Below are 18,955 nucleotides of genomic sequence, written 5' to 3'. Positions count from 1 at the left end.
TATATCCCATTTAACACTTAAGTATAGTAGAATTAGGGCACTTAAAGTGGTAAAACTTCCATGTTCTTATGAGTGTATGAGTGTGTCTGGGTGCTTAAGTGTGTGCGTGTTCAGATCCGCAGGTTACAGGGGAGAGGTCACCCCCTCATCTTTCCACACCTCCCTCTCCACCTTCAAACAAAGAACAAAATCCTCCTCTTTTGGAGCCCTTTCATTAACACTTGCATTAAAGCCCCTAGCACTGAGCACCATGTAAAAGAGGAATTCCATTTCTCTTTCTCTGTCCTCGTCTAAGAGGAATTCTCCTCCGTCTACCATCAACTAAACATATTTATCCGACAAACTTTTCCCTTTTAATTCTCCTCTTGGATGTTTTCAGCTATTTGTTGTCATTCTCTATCTCTCAGGCTGTGAAGGAGATAATTACTGATGACAGCTGCTCTACTCGTCCGAGAGCCCCAAGCTGCACCTTGTGCCTGCCTTCTTTGATAGATGAGGACAAGAGAGCTACAGAGCGCGAAAAAAGCGAGAGTGTGGAGTCCAGAAAAGAAAAGAAAAATAAGAAGCCCCATCCCAAACACCTGTTGGACCCTTTAAGGTTAGGGTTTGAAGAGGTGTCAGTCTAGATTAAGATCTAGGGTCAAATACAGTGTTTAAAATGCCCAGTGAACCTTTCAGAACTAAGCCCTTGGGGAAAAAAAATGTGAATGGGCTAGGCGATGTTTTGTTTTCACCTGTTTAAGGTGTAATCTGTAACTGCTACGATTTGCTGGATGTTATTGGCAGTCAACAGCAAATGCCTCTTATAATAATACAGTTCTGAAGTGCAAATCTCATCGTCAAAACAGTATTAATTTTTCAAATCTAATAATAATAATCTAAAATATTATTTTACATAATTTATCTAAAAAAAGTAACTGACAGGTCCAAACATAAACATATTCACCATATTAAAAAGGAAAAAATGCTGATTAATTTATATGCATGATATATACATATATATATATATATGTGTGTATAAGGTAACAATATTAAAAAATATATATAAACTTAAAATAAATATAACAGTTAAAATTATAAATAATAATAAAATTAATAATGTTTAATTACAGTTTCCTAAATTAAAATAGTTTCAAATCCTTCTACCTATCTTGCAGTATATAAAAAACTGGGGAAAGTCTAGAAAAACCTTTTCTAAAACAGAGATGAATGAAAAACCCCTCCATTTCAAAACCAAACCATACAGATCCATTTCACCTGCATATGAGAGATCACCGCTGCCCACTGTTCTAAACATGTAAACCATGATTCATGTCAGACAGCCCCAGTAAGGGACAGGGAGTGGAGATCGACAGCAAGTTGGCGGTTCTGAGAACAGAAGATTGGTAATATAAGAGTGTATATACCTCTCTCTCAGAAGAACTTCACCTGCAGACAGCAATCTCACAGGGGGCTCTGTATGGGCTTAGAGCTGAGCCTCGTCGCTATGGCAACCAGCGGGCCCAATAAGCCGCCTCTGCAGGTCTGTGACGCTGAAAGCCCATAACAGCCGTGAGCCACGGAGACCCTCGGGGAGCAGCAGCAGTAATACATTAGCAAACACCAAGAAACACTGGATAAATGTCAGCAATTAAGGGGGAGAAGACTCTAATAAGGACGTTCCAGAAGTTGTCAATCATTCCCATAGGTGCTGCACAAGGTTGGCAGTGAAATATGAAAAGAGCTCAAAAGAGTTTTGGCTCAGGATGTGTGTGTGCTTGCATGCGTGTGTGAGAAAGGGAACACAGAGGTGGGAAATGGACCAATTGGGAGCCTAAATTAAGAGAACAAATAAAATAAACAAGAACATGAGCTATGATTTGAGGCTGGGGTATTTTTCATAATAGTGGCAAGGGAATCAATCAATCTTGAAAACAATTTTTTTTACTATATTTACAGAAGACATGAAATAAAAATTCACCAAAAAAAAAAAAAAAAAAAAGGTGATGAAATGGCATTATTTACTTAAATATTCAGAAATCTCCATAATACTATAAAAGGATTCAACAAATAAATGTGCTGACAAAATAGTGCAGCCTAAGTTCGGGCAGAAAACATAAAAGTTTGGGCGACTTATGCCAAACACAGCCTGCAAACAGCAGTCCTCAAGTGGCCTGCCATATGAAGAAGCCTGCGTCAGCCCCTCAAATACACCACACGCATCCCGACTACACCCACTCAAACAAACAAGGGCTAAAACATGACAATGGTAAACAGCCTCCTTTGAATTTACAGACACTGCATATGGACGTCAAGACAACCGCTAAGATCCACCCACAGATTCAAAAAACATAAGAAGGTATGCTGATTTTTACAATGTAATCCCTTTCTCCCCGGAGACAGAATTACAATGTTAATCACAAATCCAGTTAAAATGGCCACACTGTTTAAATGTTAACTGGTTAAACAGTTTCACTTTATGAATGGATCAAAATCCTATTTTCTTCATTTGACTTCCTGACAGTAATACAAAACAGGAATACAGAATATGCACTGAGAGCAAAGTATATGTTTTAACTTCCCTCTGGAAACCTATTAATATATTAAGTTCAATCGATTTCAACAGTACAAATAAAAAAACAAACCTGTCGCAAGCTCCTTCAAAACCAATATGCTTAAAAGCTCAGTCGGTGCAATGTAAACTGACTACTGATCAGTTTTCCATTTTTCACCCTTATGAGGTGGAACAGAGCACAGAGAGAAGGTAATGAAAGCACAACGGAGTAGGCATTGACTCAGACTGCTGGTAAATGTATTTCTAAAGCCTGGGCTGTCATGTTTATTGGTTCAAATCCCGGGAGATGAGGGAAGGTTAATGAGATACGCACAAAAAACAGCCTGCCTGCCATGCAAGAGCTTTGCGTCTAATGCACGGCTAGGCATTTCAATAAGGGCCAGAGGCCATTATTAAGACTGGTGCTTTAATAATATGTCCCTCCCTAAAAGCCAAGATGAGCTGAGATGGAAAGCTGTTCTGTGGCCTAGTGCATGACGACTACACATAACCAATCACTGCTTGGGCATTAACGGTTTAATGTGCCTTAAAGATTATTCATGAGCAGTGCTCTCTTCATCAAAAAACAAGACTGTGGGTTGAGGTCTTCAGTGAGTGCACTTCAGCCCTGAAGTGGCCTGATTCAAGTGGGCAGTCTGTGGTGAGAGGGTGTAATTCAGTGACCACGTGTCTGTTGTTCTTTTCGCTAAAGGACGAAACGATCTCTCCAACCTCCCTTTTAATAGTATGAGCTAAATGCAATGGGTGAGATACATGAGCCTACAAGTGCACACTGAAAATAAACAATGCAGTCATTGTTAAAGAGCTCTGTGAAACACTGCTCATAAAACTATTCACAATTGAGTCATAGTCTTTTGTTCTGGTAATCTCAAATACTAAGTAGTCACAGGGTTTTATGCTTTATTTTGTGCTTTAAATAGTGGTAACCACAACCATCTTAATAGTTTCAGAAATAAAACAGCCAGATACATTTTACTCACATTTTTAAAATTTACAATGGATATATGGAGGTGGGGGGGGTGGACTTTCAACACCTGAAACAAACAGTGCCCAAAAAACAGGTTTGTTCATCAGGCCACTCCCTTTGAAATTGTACTTGCCCTCAATTAGGCACCTGACAGCAAATGAAGACACAATGACAAGCATAGAAACAAAATTTTCTTTCATGGTTAAAACACAAAGACAATTTCCATGCTTAACTGGTCAATTGCACAGTGCCGATAAGTATAAAAACAAAATAAAAAAAAGAAAAGTTTCCATGGTTATTCTACAGATGATTATCATAGACGACTAAGCTGGGAGGTGGGGTTCCTCAGGGTTCAGTGTTAGGGCCCTCTCTGATCACTGTGAACAAGTCGTACTGAAAGGCTGGGAGCACAGAACAGGGCGAGAAAGGTCACTGACCCCCAACTACATGAGCTGTAATTTCCACACAGAGAGGACAAGGGAAAGGAGCTGCTCTGTGACATCTTAATTAGTACCAACATCTTACTTTCATATTGGGTGATGCTTCAACCACTACAGAAAAGAAGAAATTATTCTATTCAATTTGTCTAAACTTCTATAAGAAATGTTTTCTTACACTCCTAACTAAGGGACAATTTTTGTCATGTAAGTTGTTGTGTATGTACATATATATACACAGGTGCATCGCAATAAATAAGAATGTCATGGAAAAGTTTGTTTATTTCAGTAATTCAACTAAAATTGTGAAACGCGTGTATTAAATAAATTCAATGCACACAGACTAAAGTAGTTTAAGTCTTTGGTTCTTTTAATTGTGATGATTTTGGCTCACATTGAACTGAACTGGACTGTTGCCTAGTGGTCCAAAATCCTCTTTTTAAATGAGAGCAAGTTTTGTATTTCATTTGGAAACCAAAGTCCTAGAGTCTGGAGGAAGGGTGGAGAAGCTCAAAGCCCAAGTTGCTTGAAGTCCAGTGTGAAGTTTCCACTGTCTGTGATTATTTGGGGTGCAATGTCATCTGCTGGTGTTGGTCCATTGTGTTTTTTGAAAACCAAAAGTCACTGCACCCATTTACCAAAATATTTTGGTGCACTTCATGCTTCATTCTGCTGACCAACAGATGCTGATTTCATTTTCCAGCAGGATTTGGCACCTGCCCACACTGCCAAAAGCACCAAAAGTTGGTTAAATGACCATGGTGTTGGTGTGCTTGACTGGCCAGCAAACTCACCAGACCTGAACCCCATAGAGAATCTATAGGGTATTGTCAAGAGGAAAATGAGAAACAACAGACCAAAAAATGCAGATGAGCTGAAGGCCACCGTCAAAGAAACCTGGGCTTCCATACCACCTCAGCAGTGCCACAAACTGAACACCTCCATGCGACACCGAACTGAGGCAGTTATTAAAACAAAATGAGCCCCTACCAAGTATTGAGTACATGTACAGTAAATGAACATACTTTCCAGAAGGTGAACAAATTCACAAAAAAAGTTTTTTTTTTATTGGTCTTATGAAGTTTTCTAATTTGTTGAATTGGTGGGGTTTTGTTAAATGTGAGCCAAAATCATCACAATTAAAAGAACCAAAGATTTAAACTACTTCAGTCTGTGTGCGTTGAATTTATATAATACACGAGTTTCACAATTTGAGTTGAATTACTGAAATTAATGAACTTTTCCACAACATTCTAATTTATTGAGATGCACCTGTATACACACAATTTAACTATTCTTAATTTACAAATTATTCTGTATTTAATAATTATCAAATCTGGGCAGTTTTAAATTAAACTGTATCAACAGACAGGTGCGCTATCGTCACAGGATATTAAAATAAAAAGTAAAAGAGAGGGGAAAAAACATACAAAGTCATCTGAGGCAGTGGCAGGCCAGCCATCCCACTGTTGATGCCGCACAGGGATGTTAGTCAGGTCTGAAATGTTCCTTTTCACCTGAGATATAAACAGACAAAATGATCAGAAAACAGGTAAGAACAACAATCTACAAATGCATTCAAGTTTATTTCACAAACACTACCAGACAACACTTTTAGACACTATTTGAAACACAAAGTGTACCTGCTATTGTCGCTAAGATATAAGTGACTATGATGGGAGGAAGAAAAGGCAAGTGGTGGAAAAGAGCTCAGTGTTCTCAAAATTCCACAGATGCCTGTCCTAATGCCCAATCCCAACAGCCCTTCACTTGAAAAAAGGACAGTATTTCCCTTCTGCTATTCACCCCTGTGTAACTGCACTTAATAACATTGCATGCATTTAAACTGTTGATGCTGGCCCCATTCCTACGCCGCTGTTGGTTTAAACCCAACGCCAGGCTGATCTGCAGAGGACAGGGATGATCAAAGCAGGCGTTGTCCAGAGCTGGATGGGCTGCAGATTCTAGTGCATTATCCCCAGAGAATGCACTACCCCGAGGCGCTAGATACAGAGGCAAAGAAATCTAGCCATTGTGGCGGAAAGCCCTCATAGCGCATGGCCAAATCCCACCGCAAGTGCACTGAGTGGACATGTATCCTCTGCCAGACTGAGGACTCGTGCCCACGGAGGCAGAAACGATGACCGCAAGATGCTTGTGGAAACAAAAGACACGAAGCAGGGTTGAAAGAGATTTAAGGGTTATGAATTCATTAACAGAAACGATTATAAATATTTCTGTTTCTGAATTTTTTTGTTATATTTCGGACAAAAATATAACCACTAATAATGTGAATACTTATGGATGCAATAATACAGAGGTTGTGGGTTGGAGGGTTGTGACGGAAAATGTGTCAGGGAACTGATATTGTCTTTGACACGAGGAGAAAAAACTAAGCCAATGCAAATAATGAAAAATACATTTTGAGAATAAGCAATAATAATAATTATAATAATAATAGTTCATTTTATATATTTACAATTTTTTATAAGACTTTAGAAACTAAAATGATTAATACTCCTAATTATCATATGTCATGTTAATAATTAAGCACATTGTTTTCAGTTCATGATAATATTAAAAACTGAACTTGATTACAAAGGCATTTGTTGACTGAAAAATAAAATGGTATAGAAACCATTTTCACTCAGAAATTGCTAATAAATTTCACCAAAAAAATACAATAAAACAGCAAGTAACATTAAATTAAATATTACATTTTGGAGTAGAAAAATGAAATGGTATTTTCCTGCAAAAAATTAGGCTACTCCAATAATACTTTTATTTACAAATGATTTACAACTGATATAAGTTTACAGTGTACTGTGTTGATGTCCATATTTAAAATCGGTGTTCTGAAGCAAAATAATTTAAGAACCACGGCATTCATTTGAAGCTACGCAAGTGTGATTTAAAGGATTATCAGACAGAAAAGATTTTTTTAATGTTTCAATAATACAGATATATAAAGAACCATGGGTAAAGTGACCGTTCTGACCATTTTGGTACTCAATAAAGGTAAACAAATTCAGATGTCAGACGTCACATGTCAGCTGAAGTCGGACACTCAACCATGACACACACACACACATGCAAATGCACACTTAAACATCCACAAGCCCACACACTGGCCTGTGCATTTTTCTTATTGAAGCGAGCAAGGGTCAGATGGGTTGGCCAGTGTTATTACAGAGTGTAATATCTGTGTTTGACCAAAGGGCTACAGGGATTTGGCTGCCCAGGTCTGACCGGCATGCTGCCGTAAACACCGGCTCTTGGCTGTAATGAACCGTTCAGGGTCAAATGGCACCGTAGCCCAAGAGAAAGCAGAAAGTAACGCCACCACCGAGGGTCAGACAGAAGCATTTAACTGCTATAACAAACCGGCCTGGCTTTATTTCATTGGGTCTTTTTTATGAGCACTGCCCTTCTGTCAATATACCTATACCACGCAGTACTTCAGCCAGACTTCATCCCATTTTGACAAACATCTTAAGAGAAGCTATTTACTGTTATTTGATTTCAATACAGATTTAGCTATATTGGAAGGTAGAGATTTGGACATTCTTGGAGAATAAAAAAATAAAATAGCAAATAAAACCACACTACAACCTGTCAGTGAAAAAAGGTGGTATAAAAGTTAATTTATCAGAGGTGGCTGGTTGGGTGAAGGGCTTTTTCTGCAAATACTGCAAATTATAATTGACTTAAAAGGAGAAAGCCCCATACTGATGCAATATTCACAAACACAAGTGTCATTACCTATTCATGAGCTATGAATTCCTCCTCTTAGCAGTCAGGGGTCTGCAAATTAAAGCCATTACCCAACAAAATGAGAAAAAAAATATGCACGAAAAGGATAAACAAACAAATCCAACGAATAACAAGTTTATTTACCACTGATTTCCGAGAGAAAGTAGAGAATTTGAAGATGTTAGGTAAGGGCTGACATTTGTTCTGTCTTACACAAACCGCTGCCCATAAAGAACAATGAGGTTTGATTAAACAATGAAGGAAAAGACGCTGTCCTATTAAACCCATCCGCTGGCATTTCATTTTAAATGTCACAATAGAGTTTTTAGCATCAGGGAACAGACTTCCACTGTGAAAAGGAAGAGGGGGAAAAATCTGAAAATGTTGACATTATATCAGAAATGCAGGAAGATCTCATGGATAAAGAAATTTCAGCTGCCAGGATTATATTCTTAAAGACTGCAACAGCGCCTTTCATATAAAAAGGTTTTCTTTTATTCAAATCTCTCTAGTGTGATTCCAGTGTGATTGTCATTTAAGATAAATATTACATATCTCATCCTCAAAACAAACATTTCCGTGGTGTCAAAATAACATCCTGCTTAGTAGATGGACTGCATAAAATTTACAAAAATATATAATAGTATTTGAGATACAAAGAAACTGAAAGGCATCTGTGTGTTGCTGCCCCCTTACTGACTGAACCTAAACTGCACAATTCAATTTGAAGATTAATCTAATCTTATATATAAATATATATATATATATATATATATATATATATATATATATATATATATATATGAAAAATTGTTTACCTATCATTTAACAATTTTGAATATTATTTTTAATAAGTTTAGTAATGTGCTTAATATATTCATATAAAAACAAAGATTAGTCAAAGTGCGCAAAAAATCATACAAAATTAAATTACTTGGACATCAATAAACACGTACACTCTCCTAGACAAACATGCACACACACATACACACACACACACAGACAAACACGCACACACACACGCACGCACGCACAATAATGATCCAATCTTTCTAAATGCCAAGTACTGGTAATCCTTGGCTGGAGAGAAATCAAAGCGAAGAAAAGGTTGCTGTTAAACAGTCACAAGCTCTTCAGCACCAGATGCCTTTCATTCACACTCTTTCACTCTCCATCCTTCTTTTCTTCCTCTAGAAACGTTGTAGGGCCGGCAAAAATCCCTGGGACGAGTCGTCTGGTCACGGACAGCAGAACCCAATGGGATGGCCCTATTCTCCCCGCCACTTTCCTGACAAACATTTGCTCAGAGGCTTAAGCGTACCCCCGAACTCGGGTTTGGGAATGCCAATCATAGGAGGAGAGCAAGGCCCGGGGCCGAATAGTGGAAGGGTACGTTCCCTGGGAGCCTGGAGGCAGAGCGAGTTTTTGGCAAAGACAAACAACGGGAGAGCACTGAGGGACTCTCTTCTCTCACTCTCTTTTGCTGCTCCTATTGATATGCACATGCAGAAAAGCATCGGCTGGTCTTCAGGAAAGACAAAAGATGAGCAGAAAAAGAAAGGCTGGAGAGGACTCCTCTCCATATGTGACTGTGAAGGGGTGAATGGGGAAAAGAGAGAGAGGGGAGATTCTGAGAGCTCTCTGTTGCTGTTTTGTTGCATTTTCACACTAGGCCTTGAGTTTTAGGGCCACAACTGGAAAACAAAAACTCTTCTCACTTGTTAGTAACTATTTCTCAGCTGAACGTTTGTGAAGAAAATGTGGTGGATCCCGCTGAGCTTTTTTTTCCCCGTTCACATGTTTATTTTCTGGCATTTTCTGAAACAAAAGCAAGTGCTTGGTCGTTAAATAAAAAAATGTTCCCATCCCAAAAGAGAGAAAATATTCTCTTGGAGCCAAAGTAACTAATGAACTCTCCAGCTAACTAAACTAACTCTGAGAGAGAGCCATTTAGAAAGCGACATGCAACCAATAAGGTGATCTCTTACAAAAACAGATTGTATCGCATTCAATTTGTTTCTCCTTAGAAAACAAATCTTCTCCTGCTCCCCCTCGTTCTCCATCTTAGGAAGAAAGAAACAGAATGCCTGAGGATCAGGCCAGTCAGGGCCACAACGGCCCGTTTGATTCAGCTTTGTCCAGTCACTCGCTCCCCAACCAAGCCAACAGCTTCGCTTCCTGCTCCTCTTTTCTCTACTTAGCGGGCTCTACTCTCCAGTTGTTGTAATCCCGGCAGAAACACTTAAGGTTCACAGTAGGTGCTCATCAAAACCATCTGCTGAGGGAAAGAGAGCGCTCGCCCATCTCACTTTAATCTCTTCAATTAGCACCATTACAAACCTGTCAAGTAGTCTGATTACTGTAATGGTGACCAGCACTATCAGGGCGGCAGTTTCGCCGGGAAAGGGATTGCGTAGACAAAGATGAGGTGGGGAAAATCAGTTCTTTAGTTAAAAAAAGAAAGAATTCGGTCTTAAAAGTATAACGATTATGATAAGTATGAGCTAATAAAAAGGAAGAGTTCACTCAAAAATAAAACATGAGGGTGAGTAAATAAGGACATCGTTATTTATTTCATCATTTAATGGTATTTTTCCTTTAAGGAGGAAAGTTCTGACAATAGTTTCTCACAAAATTCCTTGTGCTTCTCATAATAAAATTTTTCCAAATAAATGTCATTTTAAAATGGAACCTGTTTAAGGATTTTTAGAAATTTTAACTGGAAAACAAGAACACCTTGTCAAGAAAATCTTGTTATTTCCCAGAAAACTATTTTTTATATTTTATGCATGCATTGCTTCTCATGTAAACAGTTCTTGTTTCAAGGATTTTTACAAATTTTAACCGGAAAAATTAGACCAAATCTAAAGAATAAAGATAAATTCCCAGAAAAAGTCAAACTGCTTTTCAAGTAAAAGAAAAAGAACATCACAGATGTCTATTTCTTCAAAACACCATTGCACAGGCCCAACATGACTCCCGCAGCAGCACTGAGGGAGGGGTTTAAGTGGCGCTGTCAGTCCACAGGGAGCTTGTTACACTTGACGTGGTGTGTGCTACCTGCTGTGAATAATTAATGGAGCCATTTCCAGAAAACTGTGTGTAGGTTACTAGGGCAGGCCGAGGAGAATGCAAGGGACTCAGGGAGGGGTTGTGTGTGTACAGAATGGAGCGCTTAGGTTTTGTGTCCCACACAAACCAACCTTAAATACAACACAGTGCAGTTAAAAGGAGAGTAATGAAAAGAAAGGCATCGCGCAGGTCTGATGGGAGAGGGACAGGAGCTGATGAGCCACAGGGGGGTTTGTACTGCTCCATACTGAGCTCTGGTTATTCCAGACACTGTGATGAGTAAGTAGAAAGACGCACAGTATACAAGAGTCTTCTAGCATATTAAACTCACCTGCTACAAAATACAATGTTTTCAAAAGGAGGAAATAAGAGAACCTCCCACTGCCTCAAGATTTAAAGGGTTAGTTCACCCAGATAGCAAAATTATGTAATTAATAACTTACCCTCATGTTGTTCCAAACCCGTAAGACCTACGTTTATCTTTGGAACACAGTTTAAGATATTTTAGATTTAGTCCAAGAGCTCTCAGTCCCTCCATTGAAGCTGAACTGAGAGAACTGAAGATGAACACCGAGCCGAGCCAGATAAGAAGAATCGAGGAGCTGATGATACTGCGCATGTGTGATTCAGCGTGAAACAGACCAACACACAGAGCGCCTGCACCGAACTGATTCTTTTGGTGATTGATTCTGAACTGATTCTGTGCTAGTGTTATGAGCGCGGGTAAACCGAAGGCTTGAATAAAGGGCAATCATCGCAAATGACGCCATTACGTCGAGCGCATAACCGGTGAACCGTTTTCTTCAACCGATTTATTGAATCGAACTGTCCAAAAGAACTACTGGTGATCCGAAAACCGATGCAACCGGTTCTTGATTCGTGAACGAGTCAGTCTATTGTTCGTTATCTGGCTCGGCTCGGTGTTCATCTTCAGTTCTCTCTTCACAACAGTTCAGTCAGTGTTCATCTGTTTGAGTACATGAATTACTCCGGGATATTGGTCTGTTTGAACTCAGAGGGAGTGTTAGCCACATTAAAAAAGTTAACAGCTTAAGTCATTTGTGGATTAATGAGTATTAGAGATGCGAACCGTTTAAAACGATTCAGTTCGATTTGGTGAACTGAATGATTCGTTCGCGAACCGGATATCCAGACTGCTTTGTTTTGAACTCTCTCACACAACAGACACGGAAACGAAGACAATGCTGAATAAAGTCGTCGTTTTTGCTATTTTTAGACCAAAATGTATTTTCGATGCTCCAAAAAATTCTAACCGACCCTCTGATGTCACATGGACTACTTTGATTATGTTTTTCTTACCTTTCTGGACATGGACAGTATACCATACACACAGCTTCAATGGAGGGACTGAAAGCTCTCGGACTAAATCTAAAATATCTTAAACTGTGTTCCAAAGATAAACGGAGGTCTTACGGGTTTGGAACAACATGAGGGTAAGTTATTAATTACATAAATTTGCTATCTGGGTGAACTAACCCTTTAAAGATTTCAACTTCACATAAAAAGGCAGAGTGGGAAAGTAGCTGTACTAATTTTTACTTATATTTTACAATAGCCAATGAGAAATATTAGTTAATAAAATAAATGGAGGGGGGGGGTCTTAAAAATTATTATATTTAAGAATGTCTGCTGTCATCGTAAATTAGAAGAAAAGATACAATATCCTAAATAAAAATCTGTTTTGAGTGGTATAATAAAGGGGACATTTGTGACTGATTTACATATAAAAATAAAAATAAGAAAATTAACATAAATGTGAAAATACTATACTAAATATTGTACTCATGTTTAATAATTAGAATGTCTGTATGTTGTACAATGTGTAAAATACAAATTTGGTTTGAATAAATGACCTGTCATGCAGGAAAATCTACCGTGAAATGCAAAACAATGTGAATCTCTTAAATCACAGGAAATTGTATATGATGGGCCCATTCTAAATGTACTGGTCACATGACAAAAAAAAAGGTATGCATAATTTCACTCAAAACACACAGTTGTGATTAGACATTTTGAGACCCTTCTGAAGTCAGCATTTCAATAGGCATTCTGGAAATTAAGAACTTTGACTGGGAGATAATTAGCTTCGGCTCAACATAGGCCTTAATCATTGGTACCATCTCCTCCACAATGAGGACTATCATTTTAGCATATAATAATTAAATTGATGCCCCACCAAAAAAATCTAGCAGTTTCAGAGAACACAGAAATGCAGTAGACAGACAGACAGCAGGAGTAGACAGACAGAGGGGCTGGGTGACAGACAGGTCTCACCTCCTGGATGGTTTTGCTGGCGGGAAAGTTGAGGCTGTAATCTCTCTGTGCTTCACGGTGGCTAATGACAAGCAGGTAGTTCTGATCTGACGACCCTGGCTGGGCACTGGTAAATGGCAGGAAGGGCAGAAGGGGGGAAAAAAGAGAGAGGGGAGCATTAGAGTTCAGCAGTGGACATGTCAGGGCTCGTCTACGTCTCCACAGGGTCTGGGATTCATATGTCTGGGCTCCGAAAAGCCTGTGCCACCCCACTGCTCTGCTTGGGTAGCAGGAGGCCAGGGCAGAGCTAAGGGCCACAGCATGGGCACACACCAGCACCAAGTCCATCTGGAGGTATCGAATGGGGCTAAGAGGTATAAACGTCACACAAAAGGACAAGAGGGCTTGTGTTGTTCGTCCGCTCCACAGTCACCCTTGAAGCCCTGAGCTCAGAGCGGGTTTGAGATTCATGGGAGCCTTGGTGCTGAGCTGTAGGAGAGAATGCCTCATCTGATGACAAACGATGGGGGTTAAGTAGTGCTTTGAGCAAATGCTCCGTCTGTGTGTGTGAATATGAATCAACAGCTTAGACGCGAGCCTGCCGGCTAATCAGGGTTCGATTGAAAGCAGTCAGGAAGAGGAGAGTCTAGGAATTAATATGTAACGCACACATTAATTATGCAACCAGCGCCTTAATCTGAGGAGCTTTGGACAAGCTTATGTTAACAGAGGACCAAATTTACTGTAATGGCAGCTTATTTACATTGACTAAAACTGCGAAATCAATATGTAAATGTAATGTTTGTTGTAGCTAGCAATGAAGATTGAAACGGTGGCCTTGGAGAGGAGGATGCATACACAATGTTGTGGTGAGTGGAAAAACACAGCAGCATGAATACAGGCTGTAAAAGGGGTGGGGGGGGGTTAATTGGGGTATCAAGGCTCTCAACAAATAAAGGACAATTTGGAGACATTTTGCATTCTGATACAACATATTTCCATTGACTAATGTGCATAACTAAAGTTAGGGTTTGGGTAAAAAAAATGTATATATATATTTAAAGATTTACAACAGTCTGAAATGGATTCTTAAATTCCCAAGACTGATTAAATCTGAGCCTTGTTTGACGCATTGCTAGCCAGTGTTTATTATCTGCTATATACTACTAGCTATACAAAATTCAGTACTGTCCACATAATACACTTCACATCAAAGCAAAATACACATTGTAACTGTACTATTGCTAACTTTGAGTGAAACTCAGAATTGTGAATTTGTGGATCATAAACGAATTAAAAAGAGAAATCTCATTCAAAAGCAGCCCTAATTAATTATGTACAATTTTGTTTAAGTATTTAAATTATTACAGTTCTACTGAATGTTAAAACACAAAATCTCATATACATTCCTATAAAACAATATATTTTATATATTAATTAAAAATAATAATAATTTTACACACAAAATTAATTTTTATATGAAAACATACACTACTGTTCAAAAATACAGTAAAAATAGTAATACTGTGAAGTATTATTAAATTTACATGCATTTTAAAATGTTAATATTTATTATTATTATTATTATTATTATTATTATTATTATTATATTATTATGCTTACTATTTTTGTGAAAACGGTGATAAATTTAATTTCAGGATTCCTTGAATAATTCAAGTTGAAAAGCATTTCTTGGAAATACAAATCTTGACATTACAAATGTCATTTTCGATGAATTTAATTTGCCCTTACAGAATAAAAGTATAAAAAATAAAATGTTTTAAAAACAAGCATGTATATATGTATATATATTTGAAAAAGCAAAACGCATTTTTAAATGTATAAACTTATGTATATATATATGTATATATATATATATATATATATATATATATATATATATATATATATATATATATATGTATATATATATGTATATATATATATATATATATATATATATATATATATATATATATATATATATATATATATATATATATATATATATATATATATATATATATACACACACACACAAGAATTTATGTCCCACTTAAGATGGTGTTATGAAACTGTGATCTAAAAAGTAAACTGCAAAGTAGAACTTTTCTCTCTAAGGAGTTGAAACTATGTGAAATTTCCTCTCACAACAGATCTACAGCATAAGGTTCATCTGTAGGATCTTAACCAGGTTCAACCCTCTGTGGTCCCAACAGCACCTGGAGCTGGAGTGACCTGTACCAACAACTAAAAACCACAAACACACCTTTTCCTTCTATCTTTTAAAATTTTATTTTTGCATCCGTTTTTTTTTTTTTCTGCTCCGCCTGTTTTGATTTGACAAGTCTAAGCACTAATTGCTGTAGTTTAAACAGTTTTTCCTTTCTGCCAAAACCAGCAGATTCCTCGGGCCCCCAAGTCTCATAGGAGATCAGATGCAGAAAATGAGATAAATACCAAATGCGCACGGACTCATTTGCTTATTTGTATTTGAAATAGCAGAAGTTCAAATTAAAATAACCTTAAACACACACATCTCCTGGAAGCAACAGAAATAGATGATTCGTTTTCAATTATTCATAAAGTTCCATTATTTATGCTGGAGATTAGGGGTTTGGATACCTCCAGGAGAGGGAGAGCGAGCGAGATGAGCTTGGCTCATCACTGGATTTCTGTAACTACCTTGGATGGAATGTCTGTCTTGAAAGCTCCAAAGCCTGTGCCGTATTTGCATTCAAAACAGAGGGAAGAAAATGAGGCAGGCGGTGCAGTGTGAAGACGGGTTTAATTAATATGTTTGGATATGGTGTGCTGAGGTATGCTTTGCAGTAATTGCCTACAGTGGCTTTTATTTGTTGCGTACTGTCCCATTGTTCACAGACTGCATCCTGAGACCCCAAACTTAAATTTAAACTAAAAGCAAGCTGATAAGAGAACTTTTTTTAAAGGAATCTCTTTAGCTCTTCTTTTAACACAATAATACATAAAAAATGTGTTAATATATTTATGTATTCTTTAATATTATATATATATATATATATATATTTCACTTGACTTTTTCCCCGTCTCTCTGTGACAGTTATTTATAAAGGCAGTTAACAGCTTGCCTGCTCACCCTGCTGGAATCCCTCTTCTCACTGCACCAGGAGGACAATCACGGGCAACAATGGGGTCACACCTAACTAACACCGGCCTTCTCTTTTTCTCCCCTATTTTGACTCCTCTAAAATAGTTTCTGGGATATAATTAGATCCTGCCACTGATGATGAGCTCTAGTAGGTGCTGGATATTAGATATTGTGCCATTTAGAGACAGAGGTGACAAGGTCACTGTGCATGTCACCTGCCTGATAGGGAAAAACGAGACGTGCGAGAGCAGCTGTCAGGATCACGTTAATATGTGTGATCTCAACAGATCCATTAAACCCCTGACCAGCAATGTGGTGCACAACAGTATGCAGTACGTCACAGTAATGTGTATTTTTGTTGCAATCTCCAAAATGAAAGCTAATCAAAAAATACACACACACAAAATGCCTGTGGATCAAATGAAATGCAGCCATCTGAAAAGGTGCCAAATAACAAGAGGGAAAAGAATTAAGCCCTGATGTGTTTTGGAGGGTGCTGTTATCACAATGTTAGTTTACAGCCCATTTAGTACTTTTTTGCAGAATGTTTTCACACTCTAGAGTACAGTGTCCACACAAGTTGACATAAATGCCAGTTTATACCCAGTCGCTTGACGGCATCGCCACCACCTCCCGCCGGGGCTTACAGCAGTGCTAATCAACACATAATTACACACACACAAACACATCCACATCAATATAACACATACACGCGGTCCTTTCTAACTGAAGTTACTTTCATTTATTACTTTAAATCGCACTGCTCTGAGCACAATGTCAATGTCTTGCTTATTTAAATAGAAGGACATAGGGTGTTAATCAACCATATTTTTCTTCAGCTCTTTTTGAATGGAATGTATATCGAGTCTCTAAATTCACATATGCATTACTAAATTCCTAAACCCTTTATCAGATCCAATATATACACTGACATTCAAAGTTTTAGGGTCTGTAAGATTTTTTTCAAATAAGTCTCTTATTTGGTCAAAAATACAGAAAATTGTAATTTTAATTATTTTAATATGTTAAAATGCAATTCTTTACTGTGATGGCAAAGCTGTGAAAAAAATTCAGCAGCAATTACTCCAGTCTTCAGTGTCACATGACCTTCAGAACTCATTTTAATATACTAATTTGATGCTCATATTTCTTATTATAGATGTTGAAAACAGTTGTCCTGCTTAATATTTTTCCGTAAAATTGTGTTTTTTCAGGACTCTTTGATAAATAGAAAGTTCAAAAGAACAGCATTTACTTAATATAGAATTATTTTGTTACATTATAAACGTCCTCACTGTGATCTTTATACATTTTAAGCTTCCTTGCAGAACAAAAAAAAATTAATATCTTCAAAAAACAAACACTGAAAAGAATTGCTAATATATGAGAAATACATACATAAAAATTAAAGCTTTTCAGTTGATTAAAATGAGAGCTACTGTCACTGCCTAAAATGTGGTCTTGCCCCGCCACCTAGCGGTGAGAGTGGGACTTTTCTTAAACCCAAGGGATCAAGGTTTTCTGGTTCACGAGGTCCAGTCAACCCCTGCTGATAGATAATGCCAACTACAAAATTCTGTTGCCACAAAGCAGCTTTCTCCATTCAAATGTTGCTTAGTATTGACACATTATATTATAAACATTAATAGAAATTCTACTGGAAAGTCTACAAAAAAGATAAACATCTTTGCCTAAATCCTGGGAATGTCATGCCATCAACCTCATTTAAACAAGATTTTGAAGTATCGAGAACACAAATAATGCCCATATTTTTTAGAGTTTAAAACAGATATATGGACAGCTTTTAGATGATGGGATAAACCTGGATTCTGAGACAAACTTCAGGCTTTGGATATGAGTAATGATTGTATAAAGAGATGGGCCACTCATATATAAATGTCAACTACAGGAAAGGATGTCCATCCATTCATTTAGAAGAGCCTGTCAAGCCTGTTTGACAACTATGTATACTCCAGAAAGTGCATGTACATTAATTGCATGTTTTTTCTTTTAACTAAATAGTCAAGCAAACACAATGTACTTGCTTTACCTAATGTTAATGCAGAAAATAGAAAATAGATGTTTAGGGCATTACAAAGACATACCTGCTCTGGCTGGTGCTGGCTAAAGGGGCAATATCAGGGGTGAGAACATACAAACTGTTGTTCTTGGGGAGATGTAAACTCTGCAGAACCGTCTGAGAGAAAGTCAAACAGAAGAACCATCAGAGGTCAAAAATGCTTTTGAAGTGTCCTTTTTTTTCACTGTATAAGTACAACATACAAGAAAAACAACAAAGAGTAGTTTAATAAAAACAAAAACGCACAAAACTAATTACACCAACAATAATAATAGTAATAATTATAATAAATCCCACCCCTAAATATGGCAGTAACAATTTTCTCCATATATTTTAAATAATTTTAAACAAATGTATAAGACTTACATTTTGAGAAAATAATGCATGCACATTAATGCATATAAAAAACAAATCAATGCACCAATAATCTGAATATCAGTAACATATGTTCAATACTGTCATTCTTACACTGTCAGGTACATCTCCACTCTTCCAGCCTTTTAACTGCATTTTAGAGACAGGCACCTGTAGCTCAGTCTCTAAAATAGTTTTAATATCACCTGCAGAGAGAAAAAAATAAATAATAGGTTATTAAAGGTTAATGGCAGTTTAGTATCTTACCACTAGAGGACAGTGTGTATCTAGTCTAGATTTGTCATGGTTTTGTCAAGTACTCTTTATCCAGTTC

General features: G+C 37.5%; 1 protein-coding gene across 1 annotated transcript in view; it reads right to left on the bottom strand.

The window, feature by feature from the left end:
• LOC132114759 (FAS-associated factor 1-like) overlaps nucleotides 1-18,955 on the bottom strand; it is a 76,138-nt gene that overhangs the window by 38,981 nt on the left and 18,202 nt on the right. Inside the window, exons 5-8 of the mRNA XM_059523074.1 lie at nucleotides 18,736-18,827; nucleotides 18,293-18,384; nucleotides 13,079-13,184; nucleotides 5,389-5,475 (exon numbers count right to left, since the gene is read on the bottom strand). Coding sequence (XP_059379057.1) covers nucleotides 5,389-5,475; nucleotides 13,079-13,184; nucleotides 18,293-18,384; nucleotides 18,736-18,827 — 377 coding nt within the window. The remainder of the gene's footprint in view (nucleotides 1-5,388; nucleotides 5,476-13,078; nucleotides 13,185-18,292; nucleotides 18,385-18,735; nucleotides 18,828-18,955) is intronic.

This window comes from Carassius carassius, chromosome 34 (assembly GCF_963082965.1).
Source record: "Carassius carassius chromosome 34, fCarCar2.1, whole genome shotgun sequence".
Taxonomy (NCBI): domain Eukaryota; kingdom Metazoa; phylum Chordata; class Actinopteri; order Cypriniformes; family Cyprinidae; genus Carassius; species Carassius carassius.
Note: the sequence above shows the minus strand (reverse complement) of the source record. Positions and strands in the feature narration are given on the sequence as shown.